The sequence below is a fragment of the Anser anser genome (assembly GCF_964211835.1).
Source record: "Anser anser genome assembly, chromosome: 2".
Taxonomy (NCBI): domain Eukaryota; kingdom Metazoa; phylum Chordata; class Aves; order Anseriformes; family Anatidae; genus Anser; species Anser anser.
Window position 1 is genome coordinate 45,449,149 of NC_139721.1, and position 21,359 is coordinate 45,470,507.

General features: G+C 35.6%; 1 protein-coding gene across 1 annotated transcript in view; it reads left to right on the top strand.

The window, feature by feature from the left end:
• CCDC178 (coiled-coil domain containing 178) overlaps positions 1-21,359 on the top strand; it is a 174,373-nt gene that overhangs the window by 23,684 nt on the left and 129,330 nt on the right. Inside the window, exons 9-13 of the mRNA XM_083823790.1 lie at positions 3,259-3,412; positions 9,685-9,780; positions 9,894-10,030; positions 14,139-14,322; positions 19,054-19,116. Of these exons, the coding sequence (XP_083679916.1) occupies positions 3,259-3,412; positions 9,685-9,780; positions 9,894-10,030; positions 14,139-14,322; positions 19,054-19,116 (634 nt within the window). The remainder of the gene's footprint in view (positions 1-3,258; positions 3,413-9,684; positions 9,781-9,893; positions 10,031-14,138; positions 14,323-19,053; positions 19,117-21,359) is intronic.

Sequence of the window (21,359 nt, forward strand, 5' to 3'; positions counted from 1 at the left end):
GGTAAGAGGTATTACTAAAAATGTAGTGTGATTTATTACCATGTATTCAGATACACTGCAAATCTGTTTATTGTTTCTTTTGTCTATTTAATGTTCTGTCAATGTTCTTGTCTAAGTTACTAGCTGCTGTCAAGAATTGTTAGCAGTGGTTATAGTGATCCATTGCTGAACGTGATTTTATCATACAATGTCAGAGCAAACAAGCCTACAAATATGTGACTTCACTTTTCATAAAATATATACATATCTATATCCTCTGCAACTTTAGATTTTTGCTTTGTTCCTCCTTCCTATCTCTTTTCTAAAGAAACTTTCTCTATTTTCAGTGTGCTTTCAGACCTCTCCAGGATGTCTTCTGAGTCCCTTTCATTTCTGTGATATACTTTTCTGAAATGGGTTAAAAGCTGATGCAAACAGTATTCCAAATGAAGCCATACCAATGAATTTAAGAGGGATGTCTTGCTCTCATTTTTTACTCTAATGTTTTTCATCCCATTTCTTAATCTAACCCCTTAGCTTCTTTATATTTGTTAAATGTTGAGGAGAGCTTCAGAGTGTTTGTGGAAACGTGTGCATGTCTTTCTTAATTTGAAATAATTAATTTAGAATTTTGAGGTGTATGGATTGTTCAGTCTCTCTGGTCTTACACTTCTTTTGAGTTTGGACACTAAATGCTACATGCTGTTGTGCTCCCCAGTTTAGTTTGTCTTGATTTTTTTCTTAAGTTTCATAGCCCTTTTGGCCCTGCCTATTCTAAATCATGTTACATGCAGACTTTTAATTTTACTGCACCTTACCCTTTCAGATCATTAGTAAATATACCAAAGCAGCAGATATGGGATGCTGAGATGCCATGTTATTGACCTATTCTTTTAATGAAAATTAATCATTTAATTTTACTTCTGCATTATTTTCATTAGGATTAGAATTCTGTAGCTCATCTTAGAACTACTTTGCTCTTTGATAGTCTTTTATGCAGGATTTTGTCCAGTTCTCTTTGGAATTCTCTCACTGCATCACAGCTGTTGGCTTAGTTAGTAGTTTTAGGACAGTGTGGGCAGTTTTCAAGTTTTGTTTTGGTAGTCTTGATGGAAATCAACACTTTGAGTTTGTTTCATGTGCATGGAAAGAAATTGTGGTGTTAGTCTAGATTGTCATGTAGTTACTGGTGAATTGTCATTTTTCAGTTTTCTTGTCACAAGCCTTTGTTCTGAGGAGAATTACCATTGCTTTACAGCAAAAAAAATCTGTCTGTTTGAAACAATCATAATGAAGTGAAATCCCTGTGATAATGGCAATAGGTAACTAATACCTGAACTTCATCATGTATTGATATGTTGATAGAAATACACCATGTATGTTTTCTGTTTCACATAGTTAAGGGATTTCCTATTTGTACAACATGGCAATGATGAAGACTGTTGTGCATCTTGCAACCTGTCCTGTTTGTGATACCAGTGATTTTAGGAATATCAGCATTTACAAGAAAAAGTCAAGAATATTTTTTTCTACCCTTCACTGAGGAAATTAATTTTTTTGTCTACTGTATTTTTTTCCAGCCATTTGCTAGACTTGTAATTAAAACCAGAATGCCAGAATTAATTAAAGAATGGCTTACATTCCAGAAGAAGCAGACCCTTCAGTTGCTGTCTAAGGAGGATTAGAATTGTATAGGTGTGAGAAAGACAAATTTCGGATGGCACAGCCTTGAAAGACTGCTCTTCAGTTGGTACCCTTTTCTTTATGTTCAATACCATAAGTGAGAGAACGATGAATACTGTATGAAACTCAAAATACTGAGGCTGGGGTACATCACACAGCACAGTCTGTTATTTTTCCACATATTCACTGTGGCTGATAATAGCGTATTTTTCCACGAGATTGTACTCAGAAAAGTTGTGGCTGATACGCAGTATGAGAAGAAAATTACAGTCTATGTCTGTTAAATGTCTGTCATCAGAATAATTCCAAGTGTCATTTATATGTGTCTATCATGACTGGTGGGACCTGAGAGAGTAGAGGTGTTTGAAGTGTTAGGTTTCATGCTCGTGATATATATTCTGTGACCTTTGGAATGTGACTTTGCAGAGTAAGTCTTTATCACTGTATAGATATCTTGGAAGCAAATAAAGGAAGCGTATCAAGTAATCTTGTAGGAATGGCTCTTGAATTACTGACTGAAGTCTTGTCGTCATACTGTTTTATTTATTTATTTTTTTACTGTGTTTAGATATGCAACACTTGTTCAAGGGTTTTTTTGGGGGTTGTAATGCAGTAGATGTTTGTAAAATACAGCTACTGTTGGCCTTAGTTCTGCTGTGGTGGATTTATTTTGCCATTTAAGGCATGCTTGCTTAAGTCATGTTATTGGCTGAGTTAGTTCTCTGGGGAGCATGGGAGAGACTCTTTTCTACCGGCTGAAACAAAAAATAGTGGAAAAACATCAGCAGTCATTGTAAAATTTTAGCCTGATATCCCTCTATTTCTTTTGCCTTTCACCAAATCCATTCTCTTACAGAGCTGTAGCAAAAGACCTGTGCACAGCCTATAATGAGGCCTAACAGTGTCTCCTGGGAGTGTTTTCCCGACTATTGTTGTAGTTACTACTAACTCTTTCTGTAATTATGGGTAGTTTTCTTTCTGATAAAAGCAATGTGTGCTGATAAATCTGCTATTCAGAGCTGAATTAAGGTCTTTATCCCCTCCTTTGACCTTGTCTACTGTATGCAAGTTCCTTTTTGCATGAAGAACTGGCGTCTTACTTGCATGGTGGCACCAAAGATACTGGTTACAAGATGATACAGAAAAACATTTTCCTCACAAATGACAATCGTCTACAAAATGACAGTAAACTAGTTTGATTAAGTGAAGATAGCTCTAAATTATATTTAGCCTTTAGTAGAAAAAGAAGTTGACTCCTATTTTGTTTAATAAATATGTTGAGGTATGATGCAAAGTCTTCTACTCAACTACACTGATACCTGTTTAGAGGTCCAATTAGAAGTTGCAGTGTTGGCAAACTGTTTAAAGTATAAGTGAACTGGTAGCCTGATTAGTTTTGATTTCTGACTGAAATTGTGTGAACCTGCCAGGGTAGATATTTTGAAAGTCTCTCATGCATACCTGTTCAAGAAACGTAGTAGAGAATCAAAATAAATCTTTACTAATTCAGATCTGCTTTACATTTTCCTTTATAGAGAGGGACTACCTTGGAATATTTCCAAATAGATGGATTCACTTTCTGTGTATTTCTATTAGGAATGAGTTAAAGCATTCTGAATTTATTTGGACCGAATACTGTATGAAGTTAAAAGAAACAGAGGAGAAGATTATAAAGGATGAAAAACACCTTGAGGAGTTAGTGAAGCAAAAAGCAGAAATCCAGGAAGATGCAAAATGTTGGAACAGCAAAGTGAGTCTTGAATATTTATAAACAAGCAAGTAAATGAGTATCTTTTATTGAAAAGTACATGAATGCCTGAATATTTTTGTGTGTTTAAGAGTTACGGTCCTCTGTAAAAGTAAAAATACAAGTATTGATTTAAAAATAAAAAATGGTAGAATTGTATAAAAATACCTTACTCATTCTTGTATTGTGGTATTAGTTTTCAGGGTTTTTTAAAGAAAAATGTCGTAGTCTTCTTATGTTGCTTTAAGTGACCTGTGTATTTTTAGTTGTTGTATGCATATCTACCTAATATTGCTTATCTTCTTAAGTCATCTGGAAATGTGTGTATAGCAATACAACACGATTGTCTTCTTGAATTAGTAGATTTTTTGTCCTGAGTTGGCATATCATGCTCTTTTCTACAGCATGCAGAGTGACAGCTTCTTTTACTTAAAATTCCTGTTTTCTCCTATATTTGTTGGGCATTCCTTTTTTAATCTTGTGTTGCTGTACACAGCAGTTTAAAACATGAACTGGAGATCCTTGTGATGCTTGACTAGGAGTTTTAAATTAATTTACAGCTCCGTTGTGTGGAACCACTAGAGAAAAGGATGAATCAGGCCCAAAGCAATGTTTAGGTGCCTAAAACAGGACTTAGATGCACACAACAGAACTTGTCATTTTTTATACCTATGTGTACATGTACATACATGCAAATGTATAAAGAAAATAACACTAAAATAACAATAATTCTAAAAATAAATATTTGGAGTTTCCCTCACTGGAGGTATTCAAAAGTTGTTTGGCCATGGTCCCAGGCATCCTGCTCTAGGTGGCCCTTCTTGGACTGAGATGTTCGACTAGATGACCTCCAGAGGTCCCTTCCAACCTCAAACATCCTGTGACTCTGTGAAATTCATTCTCTTGTGCAAGCCCAGTACTAATGTGGTTTGTGCATCTAGATAGTGAGGTCCAGAATCTAAGTGGAGTGTATCCTGCATTCCCCAAGAGAGTGAAACTGCTAAGCATGATCAAAAAAGGTAGAGATATACAGTCATATTAGACAGCCTTTGCTAGATATGTTCTTTCCTTTTTTTTCCGATGCTCAGCTGTATATTACAGTTTACTTACGGTTACTGGCACTAGCAATTGCTACTGATATGTAGAAAAATGCTGTTTTTGAATCTAACCAGTACTTGTTAGTAAACCTTTTTTTATTCCCCTGGATTTTTTTTTCCATCTTTTTTTTTTCCCCGGTCTGATATATTTCTGTGGGTACCAATTGGGTATTAAAACCAAAACAAGGGAGAAGGTGAAATGCGCAACAGGGATAAGGTGGAACTGCATGGAACTGCTCCTTTTGGTGACCGCTTCTGGTTCGATTAGTTTATGCTGAAGATGAGAGTTAGGCTTAGCACACAGCTGAGCTGTTATTGTCAGTTTCATTCAAAAACATGGCTAAATCTTTACAAGTTAATAAACCTTTAAAAGTAATAGAGAATTTTTAGAAAGCTCAAAGTGATTCTTCTGATCGTCATGGAAATATTTGTGGGAGAATGGAATTATTTTGGGAGTGATGAGAAAATACTGGGATTATTCTTAGCAAATCAAGTGGTGTTTTAATTGGATCTAAATTGCAACATGCTAACTGTCACATACATCCTTATTTTATTATCAAGAAACAAGTTTGAAGACATAATTAGTGATGTAATATTTCTCTGTCTTTTTTCTGTCCTTTTTCCCTTGTCTTGATTAATGCTTTTTTAATATTTATTTGACATATGATCTAGGAGGAGTGGTTTATTATTTAGGAAATGTAACAACTTTTAACAGTATAAGGACAAATCTGAGTATTATTTTTTCCATGTTACCAAGGTTTGTGATAAGACAGGCATCTGTATGTATCAAAACCACCTTTCTCTATCTGTACGGGCAGAGCTCTTCAAAGATGAGAAAAAAACCTCCTCATAAAATTAATCTTACATTTACCTACACCTCCATTATTCTTTTGTCTTTATTAATGTCCATCAATTCAACAACAATTTTTTTTTTTTTTTTTTTTTTTACCCTTTAACTAATGGAAGAGGATTTGGAATTTGAAACTTGGTTGGAGACTTAAGATGCGTTCACTTGGTAGCCTGCCATCAAAATATTTTTCCAGGCACTGAGGGAAACCAATGCCCTCCTAATACAGTAATGCAGCAAAATTAATGCTCTCTTGTTGCCACTAGCAGCAGAAAGAGATTGGGCATTGAATAATATAGTAGAAATGTTTGAGGCAGACAATACGTTAACAAATTATAGTATCTTCATACCTGCTTCTTTATAATGCTATGTATAACAAACAGAACCAACAGAAGTTAAGAGGTAGATGTATATAGGAAATCAGACTTAGGAAATTTTGGATGCTGATTTATTTGCAAATCTGCTTTTAATGATCTGTACAGGGAACTTCTGGAAATGTTTTCAAGAAATAAAGGTTTATCCTGAGACACTTCTTGAGAAACAAAGGAAGTGATAGAAAAGAATCAGATGCTAAGTATTACTTGGTTGTAGTTGGTGTCCATGTGGCTCGTATCTTTGTTGCATCAGTGCAAAGACATAATTTGATGCTAAAAGACTTCTTAAGAAGTCTTAGGACTTCTTCATCTGAAGGTGTTACTGAATCTACAACAAATTATTTGAAATAAAAGTTAGAGAAAGAGGAGAAAGAGATTTATATCTGAGTCCCCTTTGAGTTGGTCTTCTGCCCTTAGTAAATTCTGAAGGACATTGTAAATCCTGCATAAGCAGGATTCAGATGCTCTTAACAGTTAAAAGAAGCATTTTGTTCTAATTTGCTTTTGTAAAATTTGGTCTACTACTTCTTTTTTTTTTTCCTTGCTACAGCAGGTACAAACAGTAGATTATTCCCTTTGTCACTATGGCCACGTTGCGTATGCCTGAAGATTTGTAATGTCTCTGCTCTGCCATCCTTGTTCTAGACAAAATAAATTTGTTCAGTCTAATCTTACATCTTCTCAAAGACTTTGTTGCCTTATTCTAAGTCATTATATACACTGTATCTTATTTTGCAGAACTGCAAAGTAGCTGTCATTCAACAGATTCTTTTGGACCAGCTTGAAAAATGTGAAAAAGGCATAAACTATTTCCTGTATCAAGTGCAAAGATTTAGTGACTTTAATAGTCAAGTTACATATACAGTTATTCCAGATCTTTACTTCTGTTTCCAAAAATGTTAACACTGTCTGGTCTTCTTACATAGATTAAAAAAAAAAAAAAAGTGTAAATTAAGTTTTCACGTGCTTTGCTGTGTGGAACAGTAAACCTACATCAAAATACTTGAAAGTAAACAACTGTGAAGGAGAGGTTTTTAGTAAGAATTTCCTTTATTTTTCTCTGGAGTAAGATGAAAAATGGAGAAGGAATTAAGAAAAACTGACTCTGTAACACCTTATAATATAGTTAAAAAGAGGACAGATATGATAGAATCATAGAATCATTAAGGTTGGAAGAGACTTCTAAGAAGATCATTTAGTTCAGCCATCCACGTACCACCAATATTGCCCACTAAACCGTGTCCCTAAGTACCTAATCTACCCTTTCCTTAAACACCTCCAGGGATGGTGGTGACTCCACCACTTCCCTGAGCAACCCATTCCAATGCCTGACTGCTCTTTCTGAGAAGAAATGTCTCCTCATTTCCAACTTAAACCTCCCCTGGCGCAACTTGAGGCCATTCTCTCTAGTCCTGTCACTGGTTATCTGCGAGAAGAGGCCGACTCCCATCTCCCCACACCTTCCTTTCAGGTATCTGTAGAGAGCAATCAGGTCTCCCCTGAGCCTCCTCTTCTCCAGACTAAACAAGCCCAGTTCCCTCGGTCGCTCCTCATAGGACTTGTGTTCCAGACCCTTCACCAGCTTCGTAGCCCTTCTCTGGACACCTTCCAGGGCCTCGATGTGCTTCTTGTACTGAGGGGCCCAAAACTGAACACAGTACTTGAGGCGTGGCCTCACCAGAGCAGAGTACAGGGGGACGATCACCTCCCTGGTCCTGCTGGCTACACTATTCCTGATCCAAGCCAGGATGCCGGTGGCCTTCTCGGCCACCTGGGCACACTGCCAGCTCATGTTCAGGTGAGCATCGACCAACACCCCATCCTTTTCCTCTGCACAGCTTTCCAGACACTCTACCCCAAGCCTGTAGCACTGCATGGGGTTGTTGTGGCCAAAGTGCAGGACCCAGCACTTAGCCATGTTGAACCTCATCCCATTGGCCCCTGCCCATTGACCCATCCCATCCTGCCCAGGTCCCTCTGCAGGGCCTTCCTACCCTCTGACAGACCAACACTTCCCCCCAACTTGGTGTCATCTGCAAACGCACTGAGGGTGCACTCAGTTCCCTCATCCAAATCATCAGTAAAGATACTAAAGAGGATGGGCCCCAACACCACTAATTGCCAGCTGGATTTAAATGCATAACTGGATATAACTCACACATAGTGATAGAAAACTCAGAAGCAGTTATGCAATGAAAAAGAGATGTAACAACTGAACAGTATTCATAATGCTCAAATGCACAGTGAACTTTCCATATAGTGGTTTTATAAGTCTTTATTTGTTGTCTGAATTGACAACATACACCGTCATACCTTAGATCTCCTTTAGAAAGCCACATAGCACATAAAAGATCGAGCAACAGTTCTGTGTTATGCTCCAGAAACTGCAGTTAAGCATATTACTCTCATGGTCATCTTTCACAGATATCCCTAGTCAGGTCTTTCTAGATTTCTGCTTTTAATTTGTGAGAAGCTTAGAGACTTGCCTTTTTTTTTGCAAACTACCAAACCTGCTTAAACGACAGACAAATGAAAAATGAATAAATTTAGGAGATGGAGGTCCTTATAAGTTTTCTGTTTGTTTGTTTCTTTTTGGGTTATGCTGTGTATTAAAAAGACTGCTTTATTTTTGAAAGTACTAGAAAAGTTGTGTTAGAAGGGATTTCAAGAGACTGTCTAACATACCTTGCACAGTGTGATAGTATTTAATGTCATTCTTGTCGAAATATTTGCTCTAAAAACATATGAAAAGGGGAAAAACATTTCTAAATCACCCTTTCTAAATACTAGCAATTTAAAAAGTGGGACATTTTGCTCATAAGCTTTTTTTTTTTTTTCCCCTGTAAATGTAACCAGTTTCTCTTTGTTATTCCTCCAGTGCCATGAAGTACAGTTGATTTCTGTATCTTTTTTAGAATATTTTACATATTAAAAGACATTGCTTTTTGATCTGCTTTTTCTATATTGCTAAAGGTGCTTCTTTTCAGTCTTTCCAAATAGATCATGTTTTCTAATCCCTAACCATTCTTCTTTCTCTGTGGACTTTCACAGTATATTTATATCTTAAATTACGGAGCCCTGAAATGTACATACTACTTCAGTTGAGGACTTGCTACACCTCAAGCTTTAATAAAGTAATTATTATTTATTTTTATAAATATTTAATAGATCTTTTTTGACCTAGAGCATTATATGATTATTTTTTATTTAATCAACGAGTATTTGCAACTGTCTCTCTTGTAAAACTGGTCTTTCTACAATTATTTTCTGTTTTGAATTTGTGTATCACATACTTCCTGATAGCATCACTTTGTGTTTGTTTGGATTTAATTTCATCCTGTTGATTATGTACCAGCTTCTAGTTTATCATATTCCAGTTAGACCCATATCTCTTTAGAGATTGTATAGGTAAGCTCTGTCAGGATAGCTATGTTACTTCAGTCTCTGCAGAGGAACGAGACAGGAAGAAAGCACAGTTCATTAAGCTCAGTGTGAGCAGGTATGCCTTTACCTACTTAAATCCACTTTAAATGTTTTCCTTATCCTGTAGATGCTTGCTTCCCTAACTTCCTCCTCATTTTCCATTAGTTCTGTTGGTTGGTCCATCATTGAATCTCTGTATTAATCTCTGCAGTAGTTCAATAGACATTTTGGGATATTAAGGAAAATCTTGAGGCTGAGAGGAATTAAAGGTATTCTGTTCAATTACACACCATATGTCATGTATGAATTAGCAGACTGAGTGTGTGCTTACTGATACCATGAAGTCTAAAGATTCTGCTTGGATACATAACAATAGGAATGTGCATATAAATAACATAGCATGAAATATCTCCAGTTACTCTTTAATAGCCTTCCTTTTAAATTTTAATGTAAGATATATTGTTCATTTTTTACAAAGAAATGTAGGAGATGTTTGTATTACTTAATTACTTAATTACTTAAAATATATTCTAGGTAGAAGACATGAATAACAAAGTAGCTGCCCAAGCTGATGAGAGCATAAAAATATCAGATGCTTCTTCTGAAATGGTTAAAGCTATGGAAGAATTAGTAAGTTCTTTATTATTTTTATATATATTATTTTTGTGTACTTGCATTTTCTGTGTTGACCTGACTTATTCTGACTTGTGTTAAAGATGTTTTAATGTTTTAATGATCCTTAGAAATCCACCAGAGAAAGTGATCTACAGAATATAAAGCAAAAGCTTCTCAAAACTGATGAAGCACTGGATGCTTTGAAATGTGAAAATGAAGGACTTGAGGGAGAAAACGAAGAGCTTTTGCAAGAATTCAGAGATAGGTAATACTAACAATATAAACATAAACATAGAAAACAAGCATTATTTTTTCACTGAAAGCATGCCTATAAAACAGAACCTTGCTTTTATTTTAAGTCTGTCTATAACTAATATTTCAGTAATTTCAAGTCTCTTTAGGCTGAAATCTATCATTGAGATTTTTTGACCTTGACTTGAAAGAAAAAAAGCTTTTTTTTTTTTTTTTCTGCCAAAGACTATATACATAGTTTGACAATTAAAATGAAATAAGGAAGATTCTGAATTCTCTTTGTTAGCAAAAAGCTCAGTCTTAAAAACATTTTGGCAAAGCTTTTATAGAATTTATTTGTATTTCTTTTTATTTATGATGTTTATGAAATAGAATCTGAAATACTACATTTCTCTGCTTTCTTTGAGTTCTTGTTAGACATTATGCACGTATTTTTTTAGCTCCTCAGTTTCTTGATTCCAGATAGCTGTACTTTAAACTATATTGTGCTTAATATTCTAAGTGCATTAATAACATAACTGAAAATAAAACCAATTTTCAGTTCCTTCTTCATCTGGACACCAGGTGTATGCTGTTTTTAGGTATCTGACACACTGCTATTTATCCCCCTGCTAATTTTGAATCTTGTTATCTAGTTTCAGCAAAGTCAGCTGAAAAGAAAAATTCTTGAAAATAATTACATTCTCACAAGTTTTGTAAAAATTGATAACTGAGTTGAATACAGACATCCTGTCAGCATGAAAACATTCCTTACTAGACCCCGACAATTCTATACAAGAGATGTAGGAAAAAGGCGAGGCAGGGTATAAACACAAAGATGAAAGAGAGAAGGAGGTATGTGCACGTCCCTATTAGTGCTCCCAAGTTGGAGCTCACACCTTACACAATCAAGCAAATCAACCATGGGACTCAAATGGGTGTGAAACCAAGCTTCATTAGAGTTCTGATATTCACAGAACTACTACTGGGATTGTAAGAACATTTTAGAATTAAAAGTTCATTATGTACCTTTACAAATTTATTATTTTCAACTGCATTGACTAATCTTTTTTGAACATTACCTTTTTCATATATAATTAGTATTGTTGTGAGTGTGTCATGATTATTGTGTCCTTCCACATGTTCAGGAGTTCAAGAAATGCGTGCTAAAGTTTGGATCACAGACCCAGACAGTGAATATTACAAGTTCCTAGTAATGAAGCTCTCCAGAAACTCAGTCTATTTATTTCTTCAATGGATGATTTGAAGACATTCTGAAGGGGAAATACCTTTCTAGACAGCTGTGTAGTTTAGTCCTAGGAACCAATGAGAGGAAGCTGACTATATTATTCAATTTTAAATATTTTTTAAAGAAAAGTGTTAATTCACATGAAAAACAAACAAACAAACTTTTAAAATATATCATGTTTTAGTGGAAGAACATGATTCTTAGTCAGCCTAACACAATCCCCAATGTACATTGCTTTCCTATGATTAGTTAACTCTTAAAAGGATTTTCTGGAATGCTTTTTTATAGAACCCTTGCATATTCTCAATCCTAGTTTCAAGACCAGTAACCTCGCATGAAAAGTATTAATTCTTAGGGAAAAAAGAGTTGCTAATCCTTACTAAAATTTCAGATAAGTTACGTTCCCCTTATTCTACTGAATACAAGCACAACAGAAAGGAATAGTGTTGTTAGTATGGATTTTTATTTGGGTAATACAGAAATTGAAAATCTTTTATCTTCTTGGAGTTCTTGGCTAAATAAGGTGTGTTTTAACTAAAGGCTATAAATAACTATAGTTCTCTTGATTGTTTTGCCATTAAGTGTCATGAAGGAAATAGGATATTTATTCTCAGAAACCTTTAAATTCTCTCATCTGCTATTAATCTCTTGCATTGTATTGGAAATATTTTGCATGTCAGATCATTAGTGTGATAGTCTGAGCATTTTGTAGCCTCCCACAAACATTCTGAATATAATTGTGCTTTGTTTTTCACATTCCTTTCTGAATATACTGTGATTTTTGTATGTTCTTTTGCGTTAGGGTAGAATTGCTCCATTTTACGAAGTTGCTATAGAATTTCTGAAGAAATTAGGGAAAGTGTTTCTGTTAGTAAGGATCTTGTTTCATAGAGAAGATTAAACTTGTTGCTCATGAACTTGATGGGGACACCCTTTAATCCATTTCTGATGTGTTTGCTAATAGCTTTTCCTAGATCCCTGGGAAGGTGATGGAGCAGCTAATCCTGGAAACCATTTTCCAGGCACATTTCACAAAGACAAGAACATCACAGAATCATCAAATCATTTAGGTTGGAAAAGATCTCAAAGAACAACAAGTCCAAACATCAACCAGACCTACCATGTCCTACCACTAAACCATGTCCCTTAATGCTATGTCTACATGTCTCTCTACATGTCAGAATATATTCACCAAAGGGAAGTCATGTTTGACAAACATGATAAACTATGATGAAACGACCAGCCTGGTAGATGAGGGGAGAGCCATGGATATTTTCTTCCTAGATATCAGTAAGGCTCTTGACACTGCCTCTCATAATACTCCCGTAGAAAAGCTGTTGATATATGGGCTGGGTGGACAGACTGTGAGGTGAACTGAAAACTGGTTGAATAGCCAGGCACAGAGGGTGGTGATCAGTGGCATGAAGTCTAGCTGGATGCCAGTAATAAGCAGTGTAGCTCGGGGGTCAGTACTGGGTCCAGTCCTTTTTAACATCTTCATTAGTGAGCTGGATGATGGGGCAGAGTTTACCGTCAGCAAGACTCCAGATGATACAAAACTGAGAGAACACACCACCAGAGGGTTGTGCTGCTATCTAGAGGGGCATGGATAGTCTGGAAAAATGGTTTGACAGGAGCATCATAAGGTTCAAGGGGAAGCTGAAAGTTCTGCACATGGGAAGGAACAACCCGAGGCACCAGAACATGCAGGGGGTCACACAGCTGGAAAGCAGCTTTGCTGGTGAGGATTCCTGGTGGATGCTAAGTTCAACATGAACTAACAACGTCTCCTATGATCTTTGTCCTTCTCATAATTTAATTGTTTTGTGCTGTTTCTCTGTGCATTCCAGTATATTCATATTCAACCTTTATATTTTCAATAGGAAAAAAAAAGAGGGGGGATATGTGCTTGCCTTACCTCACTTTAATTGTTCTGTATAATCTTAGAGAAGGGAAGATTTAAGTAGCTTTTATCTTAGTAAAATTAGAGCAGGTAGAAGCCAATATGTCCAAGCCATGAAGAAGGCTAATGGCATCCTGAGCTGCATTAGGAGTGTTGCCAGCAGGTTGAGGGAGGTAATCAATCCCCAAAGCTCAGTGCTGGTCAGGCCACACCTGGTGTGCTGGGTCAAGTTCTAGGACCCCCAGTACAAGAAAGACCTGGACATACTGGGGAGAGACCAATGTACAGCCATGAAGATGAGGAAGGCACTGGAGAACATCTCCTGTGATGAAGGGCTGAGAGAGCTGGGGCTATTCAGCCTGAAGAAGAGAAGGCCCGTGGTGGATCTCGTTAAAGTATATGAATAAATGATGGGAAGGCGCAATGAGAACGTAGCCAGGCTCTTTTCAGTGCTGACCAGTGCGATGACACAAGGCCATGGGCAAAAATGAAAACACAGGAGTTTCCCTCTGAATATCAGGAAACACTTTTTGACTGTGTAGGTAACTGAGTACTGGTACAGGTTGCCCAGAGAGGCTGTGAATCTCCCTCCTTGGAGATCTTCAAAAGCCGCCTGGGCACCCTGCTTTGGGTGGCCCTGCCTGAGCAGGGAGTCAGAGCAGGTGATCTCCAGAGGTCACTTCCAACCTTAAGCATTCTGTCATTCTATGATGAAGGTTAACAATATGGATGTGTAGGAAAACAATAAAAAATGGGTAGTTATAATTCTTTGATATGAATGAGCAATCAGGGCTTACACTCACGAATAAAGAAGGCTTAAAGTTTTGAGGAAGAGCTTCATGTATTCAGCATCAAATAAAAGGCTGTAAAATACTGCTTTTGGTTTTGATTTTCAAATATTTTCATTTTACAATTTGATACTGGGTTTTCCTTTTAGTTACCTTACTTTATAAAAGGTTATGTAAGATAATGTCGGTTTTATTTTAACAGTTCAAGAAAAAAGAAGACATATCAGTCAGAAGTCCAAACTATCTGCAAACACATACAGAAGACAGAAGAACAAATAGAAAGACTAAATGAAGAGCTCTGTAAAACTGAACTGTCTTACAGTGAAAAAAAAGCAAAGTATGAGGAAATCCAAACAGAAATAACTGCAGAAAAAATCTCCTACAAGGTTGTGATTTCTTTTTTTTTAATTTATATTAATTTTTAAATTGGAAGAATAGAAAAAAAAATATCTTTGTAACAGAGAATTATTGGGCAAGCAACCTAATATTAAGGAAATAATAATGTAAAATTTCTGGGTTTTACCATGTACTTTAAAACACTTGAAAATGTGGAAAATAATAGTCTCTGGAAAAGAAAATAAATTGGTTACTAAATGGTCATGCGTTAACGACAGGCTAAAAATTAAAGTTGACAAATATTAAAGACTACTAAGATTTTGTTAGTGATTCAACACGAATAATAACAAATAACCATATTGTTCTTTTGTAACTACACGATTAGAAGTATTTTTAAGTCAATACAATTTTATTCATTAGTAAATGCAAACATTGCAAATGAAAATATTTAATTATCATTTGGATGTCATTAGTTATCTAGAACTGAAATTGAAATTCATCCTTATGAAATTCATCCACAAGCCTTGACACGACTGTGAAGGCTTACAAGACTGAGAAGTGTTTTCTGTTTTTTCACATTACATAATTCCTAATAAATAACATTGTATATATCCGTAGTGTTATTGAAAAGTGTAAAATTCAGCATTCAGAAGTACAGAAAAGAAATAATCAGAGGAATTTTCAAGAGTCTTTTTATGCCAGAGTGTTTCGTATATTCCTCATTAGCATTCTACTGTATGTATAGTATAGATTGCCTGGAAGAAAAGACCTTTACAGTTTTATTTTCTGTAATAATTTTAAGATTTCCTAACTTTTAATCAGTAAAATTAAGGACATCATAGTATTTTCCAGTTTATAGTATGCATTGGCATACTAGGCACTCCGCGTTTTTCCTGCCTTCCTCTTCACCTAAGTTCTTGCCAAAGGTAACAGGACATCCAAGTACCAGACTCTGCTTCTAAAAAGAAAAGAGGAATTGTTGAATGTGATTTAAAACAGAATCAGTTAAAAGGCTTCTAGAGCCAAAGTGAAATAAATGTAAAACATAGTCTAGAGAACCTCAGAGCTGTTAAGGCCTTGCACTGTGCCAGGTTGTCTTCTCTTGGATTAAATGTATACTGCAGACAATACCTGAATTTGCACTATGTAGTTTTGTCCTATAAATTGTCTTTTTGGTATATTATGCTTTTCTGCGGCCATATGTTTTAATGCTAAATTTGCTCTGTGTAGTTTGTCTATAAATTTCACAAGCACCATTTTCTCTACATTCTCAGTGCTGTGTGCTGAATTTTTTACATAATTGGATGTTCAACTGCACAGGCAGGGGAGTCTATTTTGCTTCTTCTTTCTTCTTATTTTATTTTTCTAATGGTTATTTAGGGAATGATAAAAGTTAGTCTAAGAAATCAGCACTTTAGAAGGGTTTCAGGCAAAGCCCCTGTTTATTTGCTGCCCTTTGTCTTTTTTGTCTTAATTTGTCTTATCATTTGGCTATAATTTTCAGTTACATTTTTATTTTTTTTTTAAATCCATGATATTTTGTGATAAAGTCTTCAACAGCTTTGTCAAATGTTGTGTGATGAATTAATTTTTTTTTTTCCTGCCTTGGATATCCTATCTGTGTAAGGCCATGGTTCTTATTTTCAAAGAAGTAATGGTCAGTCATTGCATATTTACTTTCTACTTGTCACACATTACTTTTATTATTTTCTTGCTCTTTTTCAGGCTGAAAACTCCTGATCCGTTAACTTGTTTCATGAATGAAAACTGCCCCATATCTGTCATCATTCTATTTGCTTTGTACCTTTTCCAGTTCTATTATTATGGGGGAAGAAAGCAGGACTAGAACTGCATAGAATAAGTAGTCACACAATGGCATATACAGTGGTATAAAGATGATCCCTGTTTTGTTGTCTTTCCTTTTATTAATAGTTCTTAACATTACATTTATTCTTTTAAATGCAGTAGAGAATTTTATTCACAGTGTCGTGGAACTGTCTGTTTTACTTTCATGATTTTTTTCCTGTTTGATTACCAGCCACCTCAGAATCCAGTCTTATATATTAAAAAAAAAAATACTCTGACCTAATGTACAAATCTACATTTACCTTCATTGAATTTTGTCTACTGTAAACAAAATCCAGATGGTTTTACTAAGTCATTCCGCAAAATAACCTATTTTCCTTATTGTGTCTGAATAAATTGGAAACCACAGGATCCTGCATGGATACTTGCAGGACCCAAGTGTAGCTCTGATACTGTGAAAACTGATGATTTATTTCTACTGTATGTCTTCTATCTTTGAATGCATTATATATTCGTGTGAGGACTGATTTCTTATGGAGTCATTCATATAATACTTTATGAAATACCAGTTAGGAGTCCAAGTAGACAGTATCACCAGACGCTCTTTTCCACATACTTGTTACATTCTTCAGAAAATTGATGACTTTGTGGCACCACTTCCCAGTCATGCTGATTCCTCTCCTGCATTAAATTCTCCATGTGGCAGACATATATATATATATTTTTCATAATAATACATGTTATCAGTTTGCCTATTAGGGCTTTAAATGTTTTATTTGATTTGGGATTTGGGCTTTTTTCCTATCATATTTTGAATGCTTCATGTTCAAATCTGTCTGTCAGTGCTTTTGATCATCTGTTGGTTTTATATTGTCTCTAGCAGCCTTCCTACTCAGATGTGTTTGGAAAAAGACTCGTTACTAGTTCTAATGTTCTTTGTAGGTTTTCTAAAAACTCTTAGTTGTGCAACATTATTTTTTGATTTAAATTGGCAAAGCTCAGGTTCTTTTCTGTTTTCCTTCTTTTAGACATAATTTCAAATTTTGGAAGATACAGTCAGGCTGCTAATAGCTTCTCTTCTGTTTGGTGGTGTTGATTTTCTTTCTGATATTTCCAGAATGTTGTTCCTTAATGTCCCTTCTCAAGTCATAAATAGTGTTGGTATCCTGGGCAAGTAGTCAGTGAGAAATGTATCTCAATGTTATACGTTTATGGTAAGAGAATTTCATTTTGTATGTGTTGTCATGACTTAACTTCTACATTAAGCCATTGCTAATGGTCCCATCTCCAGTGACAAGATAGCTTTCCAGCACCACTCATGTAGATTCAGTACCCTTGTTGTTGAATACCTCCATTACTAACAGTTACAGAATGATCATTCTCTTATCAGCTTTAATGTTGCTATAGTTAGTCTCAGTTACTGTAACTTAGCAAAAGCACTGTGGTTATAATAATTTAAAAGCATACATATACACATGAAGACACACAGGGAAGGTGGCCAGTTGCAAGAGTTAAATGCAAGCTAAAAGTTGCTAGTTTAGTGAGAATAGAGTGCACAGAAGCTAAGATACCTCTCTGTCTAAGAAACAGTTGAACAGTGATGAATTTTGAATACGGTCATATAAATAAAGGTGCAATTTCTATTTATATAATTTGACTGACTGGTCTCTGCTGATATTTTGTTAGACCAATCACCCCTTGGTGTGTCTGATAAAAGTGTCTGTCTGTAACCACCAGTTAATCTGTTTCCATGGGCTACTGAACAGACTGAAGAATATATTCACACAATTACCAAGTGTTATTATTAGTCATTTAAATGATGCTGGGTTTTGGAGCTACACTCCACCTAGTAGACTAAGTAGATTTAGATTCAGACAACCTATAAGCATATGTGAGGGGAAATGTAGGGCCATGGGTACAGGTTGTTGCTCAGAGTTTTCCATGGAGCAAATGTATGAACTTTCATCTGGAGAAAAAAAGCTTCTACTCATTGATTAAAGGATTTCCTTGCAATTGTGCTTTCCACATGAACACTGGTATCCCTGTCTTCAATACCCTTGAAGTTTCTAATAATCTTTGGGATTTGGGGTTTGAGAATAAATGGGGTTGTTTGCCACCTGCTTCTGTATTTTGCTATTTGTGTGGCATCTAGGAAATGCTTATGACTTGCTTATGCAAGAACTTCCCTCTCTGAGTATAGATGGCATATGCATTTCTGTAATGCAGACACGGATGTGGATGTGAATAAAACATCTTCAAGTACATTTCAATAGATGTGATTGAGTCTGTTTCTTACTTTACTATTGGCCATGTTGCACCTAGTTTTGCTTAAGTAATCAGTTTTTCAGTCCCTTAACTCACTTAAAAAAGAAAACAGAAAGCCCTAATTAGAATTTGACTTAGATTGTAATCAGGTATAGTTATGATCGTCTACTAATCTGACACATTAAACTAGAGGTTTTCAATGTGCAATCTATAATAATTTTCTATATAACTGTAATCCTAGAAGTGGTGTGAGTAGGATGTTCATATAAGAAAGGGCTAAAACATGTTCAGATTTTTAGTAGAAATTACAAAAAAAAAAAAAAAAATTTCCATCATATAAAATACAGAAGGCACTGAGATATTTTTAAATTTTAGCATTTGATATTCAATAGCCATTTAGGTAAGCCAACTCATTCAGCTCCTTCACACATTTAATTATCTTAAGGGACCAAAATTAAATTACATTATTTTTATATTTATTCAAATTAAGAAAATATTGTTGTTTTTTGTGTAGTATAATCTATATTTATTTACCTATTGTGCATGAGTTGGTGTTGTAATTTCCTTTTTTACATAATTTTGTGATACTTGAGAGAAAATTTAAAAGTTGTAGTCATCCTTACTGTGATGTTAGTGTTAAATTTTCGTTGCTGTTGTCCATTAATTTGTTTTCTTATGTGTTGTATATGTTTTTGGTTTTTTTTTTCAAGAATTTGGAGTGGAATCTTAAAAAAGAAATTCAAGATGGAAAAGAAGTTTGGAAAGTTATTCAGGTAAACACGACAGTAACTGGTTTACTTCAAATCTAAATTCTTCTGCATTCTTTTTACTTCCTACCATAAATTAGCTTAGAGTAACTTCTGACCAATTCAAATAGGAAGCTAATAGGTTTTGCTAAGTAACAGTGTTTGCTGTTTTTTGTTTTCAGCTAGGAAAATTTTAATACTTATGAAAACATGGAATATTTTAGTTTTAACCTAGTTATTCACAATAATTTCCAGTTCGCTAGGAAAAGAAAAAAAAAAAAACACCAAAACTTTCAGTAATAATATATGTATGCAGCAATACTATAATTTGAATTTGTATGTCTTTCTTACTTCAGTTTCAAGTGCAATCAGACTCTTACTATACCTTATATTGACACATACATATATAAAACAGGCTGTCTTAACACCATTTTATATTCTTCTGGTGTGAACTGCTGAATTCACACAAAACATGCTTGTATTACTTTTTATACTATGATCATAGAATCATAGAACTGTTTGAATTAGCAGGGACCTTAAAGATCCCCTAGTTCTAACTCCCCTGCCATGGGCCTGGCTACCTCCTGCCAGACCAGGTTGCCCAAAGCCCCATCCAGCCTGGCCTTGAACACCTCCAGGGATGGGGCATCCACAGCTTCTCTGGGCAGCCTGTGCCACTGCCTCACCAATCTCATAGTAAAGAATTTATTTTTCTCTGGACTTCGGTGATGCTCTTCAACAATCCTCAGGCAAGTCTTGATACTTCTTCAGCTTTTCTGACTGAAATCCCAATAATGGCATCACCAAAAAGGATATTCCATCTATTTCCATCCTTTGGCAAATTGATTCCTTCAGGTGTCTCCTGTGAGAGCATGCATAATGGTCATATTAAATGTGTTGTGGTAACTATAAAGTCTTAAAGCCTTGAGAAAGACACAGAGTGGAAACTCCAGGACTATTTTCTGAAGAAATCCTAAATTTCTGCATTGAGTGTCACCAGCAAGAGACAGAAGGCCTTAAGATGGGGTTATCAGAATCAAGCTCTAGTTTCTGTCAGATATCTGATAGTCTGAGAAACATTCCTGAGCCCACTACATGATCCCCTATTATGCAAGAAGATGAAAATCAATGTTTCTTTCAAAGTTGCAATCCAATAACGCAGAGACCTTCATGATACAGACAAAAATTGCCAAATGCCAACTGGCTGTTGGTATTGTCCTTGCCATTGGTGCGTCATGCTGACGAGAACAGAAAGCAGTATATTACCAATTACAGTTGGGTACCTCCTGTAAGGAGATGGGATACAGCGATAATGATCTTACTAAACTTGAACCACCCTAAACAAGCTGAATCAAATCCCTTGCAAGCCGTACAAGAATTGCCTTATTCTTAGTTAAACTTGATAGCAGCTAAGGAGCACAATTAGTCAATTTTTTCTTATCCGAGATCACTTTGATACTGGAAAAGATCTCCTGTGATGCATATTTAGCACAGCAGTAGATAGAATATCCTGAGAGCCTTTTCATAGATGGTAAATGAATGCCACTGAAATCCATCTCTTCCTTCCTAAGAAGGAGACTTGTAATACTTCTGTGAAAAATATGTCTAGTATTAATATTCACACCCTCACTATTGTGAGATACAGGGTAATTTGGTTCCATTGATCCTTGCTGCTCATCCTGAAATGAATATTCACATGCTGTGAGTGTTCTGATGTTGGATTTTGATCCACGTGTGTAGATTCTGATCTAAAGAACATAGCCAGAACTGTATGGAGGCATTGCAGTCCTTTATTGCAAGTCTTCTTAGCTCAGAGACTCTCTTTGCCTTCTTTTACAGTTGTCTCAGACAGGAGAGATGTAATCTGAGAGGTCTTGTAGGCTTTTCTTCTTTAGAAATGAACACTGAATTTACTGTGATGACCATAACTCCTTCTGAGACTTTTGTTTCCATTTTATTTGTTTGAGAGGTCTGATCCTTTTTTTATTTGCTTGTGTATATTTACAGTCACCACCTTTCTTCTGTTACAAAGCCTGTTCTTTTCCACTTTGTGACTTCAAACTTTCAAGAGCTCAATAGCAGAATCTAGTATCTATGTCTTGCACTTCTAGAAAGACAGTCTCTAAGAGAGATTTTGCAGTTCCTGTTCATCCCTGACATTAGCAGGAAGTGCTGAATGCTTCTCTTCCAAGCCACGTGTTGCACAAGGTCTCTGCCATATGTACTTGTCTTTGATGTCCAACTTCCCTCTGATTCACAAGCTTTGCTTC